The following is a 14882-nucleotide window of genomic DNA, read 5'->3' on the forward strand; positions in this document are numbered from 1 at the left end:
GGAAATATAATAATTTAAGGCTAATTTGGCAACGAGATTTGAATTGCAACATTGAGGAAGATGTATGGGAAAACATAATAGTTAACACAGGGATCTCCATCAGGGACGTCCGAGGCAAATTCACACATTATAAAATTATTCACAGGTATTATTATACACCAGTAAGGCTCCATAGAATGGAATTGATACAGAACAACCTGTGTTGGAAGTGTAATTCTCAGGAAGGAACCTTCTTACATTTAATGTGGGAGTGCTCTTTGATTTCCCCTTTCTGGAAAAAAGTTATAGGAAAATTGTCAGAATGGCTGGGAAAAACTCTACCTGAATACCCCCAACTCTGTCTACTGGGAGATGAGTCAAGGTCACCACCAGGAATATCAAAAGCAGAATTTGGTTTAGCAGTAACAGGCTTCATTACTGCAGCTAGGATCATTCTTCACCACTGGAAGAGTCAGACTCGACCAGAATTTACTGACTGGGTTAAGATGATGATGGATAATGGCTCCTACGAATTGATGATAGCAAGGTTAAATGATAACAAAGGGAAATTTTACCAGGTCTGGGGTCATTTTCTGAATCATATAAGAGGGGAATAGAATCCTATGAGGGGTTGACCACTTGTAAATGGGTGTATTATCATATACTGTATATATACTGTATATATTTATTTTTTTCGGTGACCATGGTGTTTAGTGCTCGGAGATGTGCTGCGCTGTTTATGGGCTGTGATTTGTGTGTTTTTGTTTGTTTGTTTGTTTGTTTTTCTCTCTCTTCTTTTTCTTTTGTCTGTATATTTTTGTTTACTATTGTGATGTTTTTGTTGAAGTCCGATGTCTTTTGTATGATGTTGGCATAACATATTGAATAAAAACTTAAATGACAAAAAAAAAAAGACAGAACTGATCAGACACATGATCATCTTTCTATAAGCACTGATATGGAGGAGCTGTAACCACATTACGTTAACTGTGTGTGTGTGTGTGTGTGATCACATCAAGTTACCTGTGTGTGTTAGAGTGTGGGAGAGGAGTGCGCGCTTCCGCGCGCATTTGTATGTTACCTGTGTGTTTTGATGTGTGTGTGTCTGTAACTGTGATCACATGAAGCTGGTTCTAGAGTCTGTGTGTGTGTGTGTGTGTGTGTGTGACTGACTTGACACATGTTATGAGCTGCATCCTGTGTCAGTCTGATTTAGCTGTGTGTCTGTGTTTATAAACATTTAAACGAGTGCCAGGTGGATTGTTTATGAAGTTAACGAGCTCTGACCTGAGAATCAGACATTACCATGGCAACTCGAGGTGGTTACCACGGCGATAGGGGCCCCCCAGGCTGAGACAGACAGAAACGTGGAGAAAAAGAGCGATTTTCTGCCTCAGAAATACAGAATGTTTCTTCACTCTCTCCCACTCTAACCGATGATGTCACCCACTCTGACACGAACATTCCATCCAATACACAACCATTATAATCTCATAATTTCTCCAAAAATGATCATGGTCATTGATCAGGGATTGATCAAAAACTATATGACCTATCAAAACGTGGAGTAATACGACAATACACAAGACTTGTGTCTTGTGTTAAAGTTTAAATGGAGTCTCTAGGTGAAAGTATGCCTGAGCAGTAGACGTTTGTTAAACTCCAATGATTGGTCTTTTTGGCTCTTTTTTTTTTCGCCCGTCCCATTGACTTAATGCAAAATTTTTAGCAGTTTCGTAAACTGTTGAGAAAAGTAATAGCATACCGATCCCAATCAAACCGTACGTTTTGATATATAATTTAAGCGTCCGGAAGATGAAAAATAAAAACTAGGAAAAAATCCACACAATAACAGTAGTTCCCGGTGCAATGGCCCGTGGCCCTAATAATAAACGAAGCAATTTCAATAGGGCTTTCGCTGGGCGACTTGCAGTCGCCGCTCGGGCCCTAATAAAAAAACTTTTGTATAAAGCGCTTCTGCTGTTCCTGGTCAACGACTCCAGAAACAAGAGGAACAGCGCCGCAGGACGAATCGGGAACTGACGGTGTCTTTCATGTTGACACCATCAGCATGTGCAAACTGGAACATGGCGTAAAGTTATACTATGTTTACACGACTTTAAAGGTCCCATATTATGCAAAATGCACTTTAGAGCGGTTTTCTATCAATAATATGCATCCCTGGCCTGTCTACAATCCCCCCTGGTATGGAAAAAGTTCATCCTCTCCCTTTTTTTCTTTCTCTGTCTTTAGAAAATGTGTGCTTAAACAGGCCAGTTGAAGATCTGTCTGTCGGTGACGTCACCGACAGACTCGACGCCACCCCCTAGGTTGGTGGCACCGCCCCAGGTGAAGGTTTGCCACGCCTGAAGAAATTTTCTAAACCGTGCCATTTTTTTCCCCACTTGTTAACATAGCTGTGGTTAAACAATGGCGAAGTACAACCTGGAAGAAGCGGTTGCTCTGTTGTTGGCTGCACACACAGCGCCAAAGTCATCAGATATCACCACATTTCAATCAATAAATGTTTTAAAATGAACAACTAGGCAAGTCTGGTCGCTTCATCAATGAGACCAGCATTAAATCTCCTAAAAATAATTTAACCAGCCAGCGGTAAACCTCTAAAAGCATGCGGATACGTTACTTAGCTCGTTTTCTCCTCCGGGAGGAGGAGATGTCCGTGCCGGCAGATCAGCTCAGTAGAGCGGCTGCTGCTGCTGCAGACAGCCGCTGCCACGGTCCCTGGTCGGGGCTCACACAGACTCTGCACTTCTCCCAGGACAGACATCGGAGCAAACTGACCACAGACTCTGGATTAAACTTTCTCGCATGAAAAAATATTAAAACTGTGACGTGTTAACAGTGCTAAAGCCAGAATTAAAACAGGGTTTTAGCAGCTTCTGGCTGTTCGTTTGCCGCGAAACGGCGACAGCCGATGCTAATTTCTGTTAGCCCGTCTATGAGGTTTCACATTATACGTTAGCATTGAGCTAAGCGGACTTTATGCTTAGTTGTGATACTGGCTGTGTGTGTTTTGAACGTTGTTTCAAGCCTGGTTTGGGACTATTGTGAGCTACATGAACCACGAGACCGCACTGGTGGCGACGTCAAGAGCTGTCGCCACGCTGTTAATCACTCTGGCCATAGTGATACATCCACCCATAAACATTAGCCCATGCTACCGTTAGCCACATCCTGTCCCTGAGGCAGAATCTTTCCTACTATGGCCACGCCAAGACCCGCCTTACTAGGCCTCTGATTGGCTGAGAGGGGCAAGGCAAGGCTGTGACAGACGGAGCTCATTAACATTTAAAGATACAGGCACAGAAACAGCTTGTTCTCAGCAGAGCTCATTTGAGCGACTTTGAGACAGCTGCCAATACATTATGTTATTTCTAATCATCAATGGTTATTATCTTCTATAATTTGTTATATATGAATACAGCATTTTTCTAAATAATATATCATTTGTGTTACGATTTTAGTTGAGGTTTATTTGTCCCTCCCTCGCTGCTTCGGACCGCAGTTCTCCTGATTAGCGTCTGTGGTAGCCATGGTTACGGAGTCACGTCGGTGCAGAGCGATCTGCGTCGGTGGGGCAGAGCTGGAGCTGCCTCTCTCTCTCAATGCAAAGTGCTGTGTACAGGAGAAAACATGACTGCGTATGCTCAGAGCGTTTATACATTAATTTAGAGCAGAAATTTGATGGACAGTGGGGCAGTCAGCCCGGAGCCCCACCACAGCGTCATCTCACACGGCAGAGCTAATTGGCTCTCTGTCTGTGACGTGTCTGGACAGTCGGCAAGAAGCGGGAAAAACAAAACTCTCTCAGAGGAAACTCGCTGATCCAGCTGATCAAGACAACACTAACTACCGTAACTTGGAAAAATCGACATCACCAGGTGGAACAGCTGATCATCACCTGATCGATACAAAGCTGATTGACAGCTCGATCTTTACAGAGTTTGTCCAGTCATCTAAGTTTGACTGAGCTGTTAAATACGGCCTGAAGTCTGACCACCCGGTACTGCGGCTACCGGCACACTGAGCCTCACACCGGCTCACACTCACATCTCTGCCTCCTCCGTTCACATTCATCCGTGAGAACACCTGCCGAGGCGGTGCCGTCCAACGGACTGACCGGAGCTGAGAGGCTGACCGGAGCTCAGACCGACTGGTGACCGCGGTGCGCGCCAAGCAAGGGCGTAGAATTGGGTAGGGACGCTAGGGACATGTCCCTACCAATATTCAGCCGCTGTGTCCGCTGTCCGTAGTGTTTAGTTAATGATTATGGCACACAAAGGGTTAACAGTCGGTCTCTGCTAGAAGTCCCGCCTCTAACCTGAATATCGCTCTCCGATTGGCTCTGCCGTTTCTCGCTAACGTACATGTGATTGGCTGTCCCCGCTGTCACTCCGTCTGCTTGTAAAAGTTACCTGCTCGTTGGTCGGACGGACAGGAGGTCACGGTGCTTCAATCTGCACCCGCAAATGTAAGTTGTCAACATGTTCGGCATTTCTTCTGCCTGGGTCACGTCAGCTAGACGGATTTTAACATCATTGGTGTCATTTACATGGACATTTGTGTTTGTGTCTGTCTGTCTGTCTGTCTGTCTGCGTGCGTGCGCGCTCTGCCTGTGGGTCTGTGCTTGGTAATAATGTCAAATAAAAGGAAAATGGACAGGACACTTTGTAAGTCAAAGTGTAAGTTACTTCAAGGGTATCTAACTGTCGAGCCTCAACAATAGGCTACAGATAATGAATAAAAGCCTATATTTAATGGCAAACAGATACACTTTTTTAAAGTTATTTAAAAAAAAAAAAAAAAAAGAACATTGGTCAGGAAAATAGGCCTACAAAAAAACCTCAGATTCCAGATGCTCATGTAATTTTATACATCCATATTTTTGGGGGAATAAATTACACAAGTGTGTAAAAGTAAAAGCCTTTTTCCTCAGGCAATAACTGTACCATCAAACCCTATGATCATTGTATCCCTAATGTATCTGTTCATATGTCCTGCACCAACATATTTTTGTCAGGTGACAGAGACAGACAGTAGAGAGGCTGGAGGAGATGAAGAAGGAGAGACCAGAGGAGGTAGAGGAGGAGAGGCTAGAACAGATGAATAAGGAGAGGTAGAGAAGGAGAAGCTGGATGAGGTAGAGAAGGAGGAGATGGAGGAGAGGCTGGAAATCCACAGGTGAGGTTAGATAATGATGGATGTGTTAGTCATGATGATGCACAGTTGACTTCAGCCAGAGCAATGAGAACTCTTCTAAGTTGCCTTCTTGTCTTTCATTAGTTGCTCATTAGTTACCCCTACATAACATGAAATTATGATTGCAAATGCAAAAAACATCAACTTTAAAGAGCGATGCCTCGGAGTACTTTTGTGTCCCCACCAATGTCAAAATCAAACCTACTCCCTTGGCGCCAAGGAAATGTTTTGATTGTCTTGAATGGGAGTGAATTGCTCCAGCGGTCCGTCCGGGTCCGGTTCGACAGGTCCAGCAGTCCAGTGTTGGTGAGTGACAGCATATTCGTCATCATGCTGCCTTTATGGCGCTGGTCTGTGCATTTACTATGTTTATTTATTTTATTCAAACGGAACAATATGTTGTTATAGATTTAAAGCAGCGGGATAATTCACGTTTGTAATTAATTGTAATAGAAATCCGTTATTGTTGTGCTGGATCTCCAGACGGTGACGAGTGTCATACGGTTGTTGTTGTTGTTGTTGTTGTTGTTGTTGTTGTCATCATAAGGTTGTTGTCATAGAATGGATCTGTTCCCTAACAGCCGTGTGTGTGTCTCCGTTGTGGCCTTCAGTATTGAGCTCTTTGCTGCTCCCTCTTTGTTCTCTCATTTGCTCTTAGTTTGGTTTTGTCAGCTTAGGACGTGGAATCTTAGCCTACATTCTTCATTTAGGCTTGTGTGATTGCTACAATGCATGGATCCCTGATGAACATATCAGTAACAACAGAAAGCCTTTCTATGAAATGATGGTGACCCACCACTTTTTTACATGTAAAAACGCCACTGAATACAATACCTTAAAGGGATAGTAGAATTTTTTAAAAGTGGGGTTGTATGATCTACAAATAGCCCCGAAGTACTTTAATTGCAGTAGAAGACTCTCTACACTCCTCCCGTTAGCAACGCCAGCCCATAGCCCTGCCCAGAGGTTTACAACATACATTGTTGTGAATGGACCCAAAGAAACTGCCTTTTTTCGTGGCCTAAAAGAGGTTTTACCTGAAAAAAAAAATACACAGTTCCATTGTTCTCTATAATATAATTTTTTCCAGCCCCTCAAAGTGCAGGAAAAACGCAGGTTTTATTTGGACCTAACCAACTCACATATCCCTCCGGCCCAGGGTTAGCGTTAGGCCGTTTCTTTGGGTCCATTCACAACACTGTATGTTGTAAATCTCTGGGCAGGGCTATGGGCCGGCGTTGCTAACGGGAGGAGTGCAGAGAGTCTTCTACTGCAATTAAAGTACTTAGGGGCTATTTGTAGATCATACAACCCCACTTTAAAAAAATGCTACTATCCCTTTAATATAGGAAAATAGAAGACAGAGGGACTTGCAATAAAAAATGTGCAAAGATATAGTAAAAATATGAAACAGTCTGAAAAAAATAGAAGATGCAGGCACGTATGTTTATGTTCACATCACCAGGTTTATTAATCTATCATGCAGAATCTACCTGCATATGAAAATGAGCACAAAACCAAAGGCCACCTTTGGTTTTGTGCTCATTTACATATGCAGGTAGATTCTGCATGATTTTTTTCAGACTGTTTCTGATTTTTACTGTATCCTTGCACACTTTTTATTGCAAGTCCCTCTGTTTTCTATTCTCCTATATGTAGGTATTGTATCTGTCGTATTTATTGTTTCTGACTGTGATCATTAGCCATTACCTTCCATTAGGACCTAATGTATCCAGTAACGACAGCTTAGTATTTATTGTATGTATTCATTGCACTTTACCTTGATGCTGTTTCTATTGATTGTATTTTGATATTGTTGATATTTAATATTTGAATTCCTCACACTTAGACGTGTGGGAAAGTGATTGGTTTGTTTCCTAAAGAAATTTAAGGGAGGAAGACGTTTCACCTCTCATCCAAGAGGCTTCATCAGTTCATGTATGCATCTGACTAGGCTGGGACTGGTCACACAGCCACTCCTATTTAAGATGGCTTCCTGTGTTGGCACCAACATTTGCTTGTAAAAGGTCTAGTACCGAAACGTCACAATAAATTCTGCAAGTTAGCTATGTGTGCGGGAACTCTTCTTTGTTTAATTTGGACTTAATAGTCATCCTCCGATGCACCTGCCAAGGAAATAGATGTGCGAAGATTTTTGCTTTTTCAAAATGCATTTTGAAATTGATTTTGAAATTTGGTTATTCATTTGGGAATTAAATTGTGTATTTTCTAAATGGTGGTTTAAATTACTGTTTTAAAGTTGCTTCTTCAAATCCCTTTTGAAATTCCGCCTTTTAATTGCTGTGTCTCCTGTGGCCCTCCATATCACAGCCTCTCCATACCTGAGAGAGTCCAGTCTCCAGTCTGGATCCTCCAGTCCAGCAGACAGCAGCTTCACTCCTGAGGTTCCTGGATGGTTGTAGCTCAGGTCCAGCTCTCTCAGATGGGAGGGGTTGGAGCTCAGAGCTGAGGCCAGAGAAGCACAGCCTTCCTCTGTGACCAGACACCCTGACAGACTGAACACACACAACAACACACAACAACACACAAGAACCCTCTGTCAACACCTGCTGCTGTGGCATCAGATAAACAGCTGGATGGATCCTCACCTGAGAGTCTCCAGTCTACAGTGTGGACTCTCCAGTCCACCAGACAGAAGCTTCACTCCTGAGTCCTGCAGGTTGTTGTTACTCAGGTCCAGGTGTCTCAGACTAGAGGACTGGGAGCTGAGGATTGAGGACAGAGCTTCACAGCTTCTCTCTGAGAGGTTACAGCCGCTCAGTCTGAAGAGAAGACGATGAGGAATTAAATAAGACAAGTTTATTTTCTGTCCTGTTGAAAAGACAGAAGTGTTTTTATGTAATGATGAATAAATCCAACTCTCTACTTACAGAACTTTGTTGGAGGCTTTGCCTTTGATCACTGGCAGGAGTCTCAGAAGCGCCTCCTCTGAAGCAGAGTATTTCTTCAGGTCAAACTCGTCCAGATCTTCTTCTGATGACAGTAAGATGAAGACCAGAGCCGACCATTGACCAGGAGACAGTTTGTCTGTGGAGAGACGTCCTGATCTCAGGGACTGTTGGATCTCCTCCACTAGAGAACGATCATTCAGTTCATTCAGACAGTGGAACAGGTTGATGCTTTTCTCTGCAGAGGGAGTCTCTTCAATCTTCTTCTTGATGTACTGAACTGTTTCCTGATTGGTCTGTGAGCCACTTCCTGTCTGTGTCATCAGACCTTGTAGGAGATTCTGATTGGTCTCCAGTGAAAGACCCAGGAGGAAGCGGAGGAACAAGTCCAGGTGTCCATTTGGACTCTGTAAGGCCTCGTCCACAGCGCTCTGGTAGAAGTTGGTCTCTGTAGATTTGACTCCTGTTGTTTCAGTCTTCTTGGAGGTTGTTTGTTGTTGTGACATCAGGTTGAGTCCAGAGTTGATGAAGGTCAGATGGACATGAAGAGCAGCCAGAAACTCCTGAACACTCAGATGGACGAAGCAGAACACCTTGTCCTGGTACAGGCCGCTCTCCTCTTTAAAGATCTGTGTGAACACTCCTGAGTAAACTGAGGCTGCTCTGATATCGATGCCACACTCTGTCAGGTCTGATTCATAGAAGATCAGGTTTCCTTTCTGCAGCTGCTCAAAAGCCAGTTTTCCCAGAGACTCAACCATCTCCCTGCTCTCTGGACTCCAGTGTGGATCTGTCTCAGCTCCTCCATCATACTTGACCTTCTTCAGTTTTAGATGAACCACCAGGAAGTGGATGTACATCTCAGTCAGGGTCTTGGGCAGCTCTCCTCCCTCTCTGGTCTTCAACAGCTCCTCCAGAACTGTAGCAGTGATCCAGCAGAAGACTGGGATGTGGCACATGATGTGGAGGCTACGTGAGGTCTTGATGTGGGAGATGATCTTTCTGGCCTGCTGCTGATCTCTAAACCTCTTCCTGAAGTACTCCTCCTTCTGTGGGTCAGTGAACCCTCTGATCTCTGTCACCATGTCAACACACTCAGGAGGGATCTGATTGGCTGCTGCAGGTCGTGTGGTTATCCAGAGGCGAGCAGAGGGGAGCAGGTTCCCCCTGATGAGGTTGGTCAGCAGCACGTTGACTGAGGTGGACTCTGTCACATCAGTCAGGATCTCAGTGTTGTGGAAGTCCAGAGGAGGTCGACACTCGTCCAGACCGTCAAAGATGAAGACGACCTGGAACTGATCAAACCTGCAGATTCCTGCTTCTTTGGTTTCAGAGAAGAAGTGATGAACAAGTTCCACCAAGCTGAACTTTTTCTCTTTCAGCAAATTCAGCTCTCTGAAGGTGAAGGGAAATGTGAAGTGTATGTCCTGGTTGTCTTTGTCTTCAGCCCAGTCCAGAGTGAACTTCTGTGTTAAGACTGTTTTCCCAATGCCAGCCACTCCCTTTGTCATCACTCTTCTGATTGGTCCGTCTCTTCCAAGTGAGGCTTTAAAGATGTCTTCTTGTCTGATGGTTGTTTCTGCTCTGTCTGGTTTCCTGGACGCTGTTTCAATCTGTCTGACCTCATGTTCATCATTGACCCCTCCAGCCCCTCCCTCTGTGATGTAGAGCTCTGTGTAGATCTGGTTCAGAAGGGTTGGGTTTCCTGCTTTAGAGATCCCCTCAAACACACACTGGAACTTCTTCTTCAGGGCAGATTTGAGTTTATGTCCACAAACTGCACCAGGAGCAAAATATTCTGAATGAAAGAAGATTAGAAAAGAAAACAAGAAATAAGATCAATAAGAAAATATAACATTTGAATTCCTCTAAATAACGACTATATGAACATGTTTCCCTCCATGTGTTGATGTCAGTGAACGTCTCATTTGTCCATCATGTTGAATCTTTAGAGAAATCCTCTTACTGCTCTGCAGACGCTCAGCCAGCTCCTCCTGCTTCATCCTCCTCAGGAAGTTCACTGTGATCTTCACTAACGCCTCTCTGCTGCTCCTCCTCTGCTCTTCATCCTCACCGTCCAACACCTCCTCATCCTCCCTCTGACTCCCTGAGCATTCTGGGTAATCTGGACTCAGAGCCTTGTGGATCTTCTTCAGCTCGTTCTTGACAAAAGTGACCATGTTCTCCTCCAGCAGCTGGAACAGAAATTCTATGAGTGACAGCATCAAACTAAAACCATGGAGCCAAACATCAGATCCATGTTGGACAGACTGACAATCCACTGGTGCAGCATGGAGATGATGGTGAACACAACAGATGTAACAGCAGCTGTTGGACATGTCCTCACCATAAATATGGAGTCCAGGTGTGTTTGATGCTGCTGGGCAGACTGACCACTGGGAACCTCTGAGCTCTCCTGGTCCACTCTGTGGAGGAACCAGTGTCAAGTCAACATCAGGACAGAGAGATAATACAAGATGGACTTTATATGTCCCCTGAGGACGTTCACAACAGACACAGACACTTTGGTTTCAGACCTGGTCCAACAACACGTCGTACAAACTGGTTCTTTTCTACAATAACCTGAGTCTGACTGTCAGTTACAGCTTACATCTGATCAGCTGATCCACATCCTCCTTTAAAGACAATCATGCAGTCCTTTGAGTCGTCGCTCTTTAAAGACAGACAGCTGGGTTCAGGAGAGTCTGGTCTCTGCTGCTGGATCCTGAAACAACAACACAACTCATGTTTAACAGTTTTAGGTTATCAAAAGAATTCTCTGCAAAGTTATTTTAAGGGTTACAAATGTGAATGACTTCCTTTTCCTACATTTTGTAACAATGGGCCTCATTCACCAATATCTCTTTAAGTTCATTCATCTTCTATACAGCTCATCCTCACTAGGGTGCAGGTGAACTGGAGCCTTTCTCAGCTGACTTTGGGCAGGAGGCAGGTTCACCCTGGACAGGTCACCAGTCTATCACAGGGCCAACATATACACACACACATTCACACCTATGGGCGATTTAGAGTCAGCAGTTAACCTGCATGTCTTTGGTCTGTGGGAGGAAGCTGGAGAGAACCCACACATGCAAACTCTACGTCAGATTCATGAACGTGTTGTTAAATCAAGAATGCCAGAGAAGGTGAGTTGAGACAGAAAGTTAAAATGCCCAAACAAAAATCTAAAGGGAGCGTCGGACTCCAAACATAAAAAGAACTTTAGTGTTCACTGAAGTGGAGCGACTGCTGCAGGAAGTGAACAAAAAGCAGCTTTTATATTTAGTAGCGTCAGCAGTGGATGCAATAACAGAAAAAAAGACGCATGGGATGCTGTCAGTCATTCACTGAACGTGTGTCTGAGTTATAACTCAGTTTTTAATGAGAATCATTGAAATTTGACTCCACAGGAAGAATGTTCAACAGAAACTCAAAAACTTTGAAATGTAATTTTGTCTTACATCTGATCAGCTGATCCACGTCCTCCTTTAAAGTCAATGACATCATCCATTGAGTCATCGCTCTTCATGAACACACAGCTGGATCCAAGTCCAGGTCCAGGTCCAGGTCCAGCAGACTGTGTCTTGTGCTGCTGCTTTGGCCTTGAACACAACACACACAGAGCTTTGAGTGTGAATAATGATGGAGCAGTGATCTGAGTCATGGACAGTTAGAGATGCTCATCTGACCTTTGACCTCTGGTCCTGTGTTTACGTTTCACACACAGTTTCTTAGAGGGAGGGGCTCCCTCCTCTCTGTCCTCACACTGATCCATGCTGCTGAGCTCACATCCACATCAGCTCACACACACTTTGTAGCTTCACCTGCAGAGGAAACACACATCATTCATCTGCACAGCAGCTCACATGTCCATCATGTCTCCAGCTGCTCCTCCACTGATTGGCTCTTCTTCTCTGCTTCATATCAGTGTCAGTTGAATGCAGTCACACAGCAGTGAGGAAGAGGAAGCTGCCATCAGCTGCTGTACTTCTACTATCAGTCCACTAGATGGCGTCATGAAGCTGCAGCCCAGCAACATGATCCATGGACCACTGTTTCCATCCACTGACACACACAAGGACTGAGATCCACTGAGTTGATGTGACACAGTCTCTGTGTGGACAGCGTCCCTGTAGAAAACCACTGGATCAAACAAGCTACAGCTGATTATTACACACACAACAACTGGGCCAAGACTTGTTTCACCTCACAGCTCCACTATCATAACATTCACTCATTTCACTCACACTGGAAATTCAGAGAGAAAAACACTCTCCAGCTGCCACCGACACTTATTGTCTCTGTCCATCCATTCATCGTCTGCTACATCAAATGTCACCAAATACAGACAAATGATGCGTTCAAGTTCCTCTCAGTCTGAGGCCACGTCTTCAAATGTCTCGTTTTGTCACAGCAACAATCAAAGAGACAAAAATATTCAGTTTACAGTCAAATCAAACAGAGAAAACAAGGAAATCTTCAGTTTTTGAAACTGAAGATTTCTGCTGAAAATGTTGATTGAACAACTTCTTGCTTTTTCTTCTTACTTACATTTAAACAGTAACAACAGAAGCGAAAATAATGGCTGATACAGATTATCATAAAAATATAAAAATGCCTAATATCAGCCGATATTATTGGACATGCCAATAATGGACAATAAACCAGTCGGATTCAGATGAGACACACTTAACACACAATACCATGACACTGTATTACAAGGAAGTAGGGATGTGAATCTTTGGGTGGCTCACAATTCAATTCGATTCCGATTTTTAGGGTCACGATTCGATCCAAAATCGATTTTCGATTCAACCGATTCGATTCACAAATCGATTCGATTCAACGATTCTTGATTTTATTTTTCGATTTTTAGTTTGCTTTATTAACACCAGACCATGTGAAAAAGTTGAATGATGATGATGTCTACAGACTATTATATCAGAAGCCCTATTTCCCCCCCAAAAATGCACATCACATGAAAAGCTGTGGCGTTTTTATACCGCTGTTTTTTATATCCCTATGCAGAAAAAACACATAAAAAGGGCACATTTTAATCCGAGGCAAAAAGGGCATAATTGTTCTACCCCTATTAAATAAAAGCCTGTCCCATATAGCAGGGCTCCAGACTAACACCGTCCCGTTGTCGTTGTTGGGATGTAAAAATATGTATTTGGGACAATAATAGCCCATGGGACACAGTCGGGATGAAGCGGTTTTTCTTTTGCACTGTAAATGCTCGTATCACTGTCACCACAGTGTGCAACTTCTTGCAGACTCATACTATCAGCTGCCTAAACGAGACTGACAATAGACCTGTGAAATCAACAATAAGTTACCACAGGAGAACAGCGCTGCGTCGTGCTGCTCTTCATAAACATGCTTCAGTTTTTAAAAAGAAAAACTCATGGGAGAGATGACACGACACAGAATAGCACCGGATCTGAAACAAGAAGACCCGGTACTAATTCAACTCCGAAGTCAAAGGTAACGATATGATTAAATCATGGAGTATATTGCTGCTATAGGCAACCGTAAATTCTCAAATAAAAACCGAGTCTCAGACAGATGCCGGTCTCCCCTGCTGGACCGGGTCTGGCTACTGGTCTGAGCAAATAAAAGCAGAGTCTCTGTAAGAAGTCGGGTCTATTGGGTTCGAATCCCGCGTGGGGCAGCCCTTTCCTGCATGTCATTACCCCTCTCTCTGCCTCCCCCTTTCCTGTCTATCTCTATTGCGTGCTATCAAATAAAGGCAAACACAAGAATATAGTATTATATTATTTGTATTATTTCATTATATATAATCAGTGTTGGGAGGGTTACTTTTAAAATGTATTCCCCTACAGATTACTGATTAGCTACATGTCCCAAAATCTGTAATCTGTAATGTATTTGGATTACTCAAGTAAAGTAATGTATTCTGAATACTTTCTGGATTACTTTTAGTTTACTTCAAAATCACCTGCCTGAGTGCCTTTAACACTGAATTTGATCTTACACATGATCTAATAGGCTACCGTGGCTCCTTTAAATTAAGTCATCAATAAATGTTTTTGAATTTGTCAAACCACGGTTTAAATTGTTATTGGTGGAGCATCCGACGTGAGACTCTGATACAACCTCAGCAGTCACAAGTTGATCCTCCGCCCCCCTCCCCCTCGCCTCTTCTGACACACACATCCTGTACGTGACTCTCAGCAGCAAGTTGACGTGACATTAGCGGCGTCCCAGCGACCACATCACTAACTTGACATGGAAATGAGCGGTAGTCTAGAAAACTGGCAAGTTTTATATTGACTTGACTTGAGTAAATTACTTATTAGGCTGCACTTTTTTAACAGATAACCTTGTAATTGTCGCAGACAGGACTATTATTTTCAGAGTAACTCTCCCAATCCTGGTTACTCTGAAGAACATTGATCACTGGAAAATCAATAATCAATAAAGTCTCAGGAAAGCCAAGACAAAAACATGAGGTGGTCAGTATCGATCGGTAAAAGTCAGTATTGATCAGTGATGATCAGATTGATCAGAGTGTGAGGAAGTAACAGCTTCTGCTCTTATTCCAGCGCTTCTCCCGACAACATCCACACAACATGACAGACACGGTTCTGTCGGTCCAGACTTTACAGCTGCAGCTCTGACTCAGCTACACTAACATTATAATAACACAACAACAACACAACCACAAGTTGAAGGGCAGAGAACTCAGGTAACGACAGGTGTTAACATTCAGACTCTTCACCTTACCTTCACACGACGAAATAAACTGCG

At 43.6% G+C, this 14882-nt stretch overlaps 2 protein-coding genes across 2 annotated transcripts in view; both read right to left on the reverse strand.

Moving 5' to 3' along the window:
* Positions 1–14882, reverse strand: part of LOC146975170 (NLR family CARD domain-containing protein 3-like) — a 114526-nt gene that overhangs the window by 37349 nt on the left and 62295 nt on the right. The window lies entirely within an intron of this gene.
* LOC146975171 (protein NLRC3-like) lies at positions 8087–14110 on the reverse strand. The gene is made up of 6 exons (XM_085794353.1): positions 14071–14110; positions 11646–11710; positions 10997–11085; positions 10456–10534; positions 10075–10303; positions 8087–9906 (listed from the first exon to the last, which is right to left on the reverse strand). Exons 1-6 carry the CDS (start codon positions 14108–14110, stop codon positions 8087–8089), a joined length of 2322 nt encoding a protein of 773 aa, XP_085650479.1.

This window comes from Trachurus japonicus, chromosome 13, assembly GCF_045865225.1.
Source record: "Trachurus japonicus isolate A0001 chromosome 13, Traja_1.0".
NCBI lineage: Eukaryota > Metazoa > Chordata > Actinopteri > Carangiformes > Carangidae > Trachurus > Trachurus japonicus.

Coding starts and splice junctions, on each gene's coding strand:
- LOC146975171 (XM_085794353.1), bottom strand. CDS start 14,110: ATGTGTAAGATCAAATTCAGTGTTAAAGGCACTCAGGCAG. Junction 11,711..14,070: donor TGTTAAAGGCACTCAGGCAG/GTGATTTTGAAG, acceptor GTTGTGTTCAAG/GCCAAAGCAGCAGCACAAGA. Junction 9,907..10,074: donor GGCTGAGCGTCTGCAGAGCA/GTAAGAGGATTT, acceptor TCTTTCATTCAG/AATATTTTGCTCCTGGTGCA.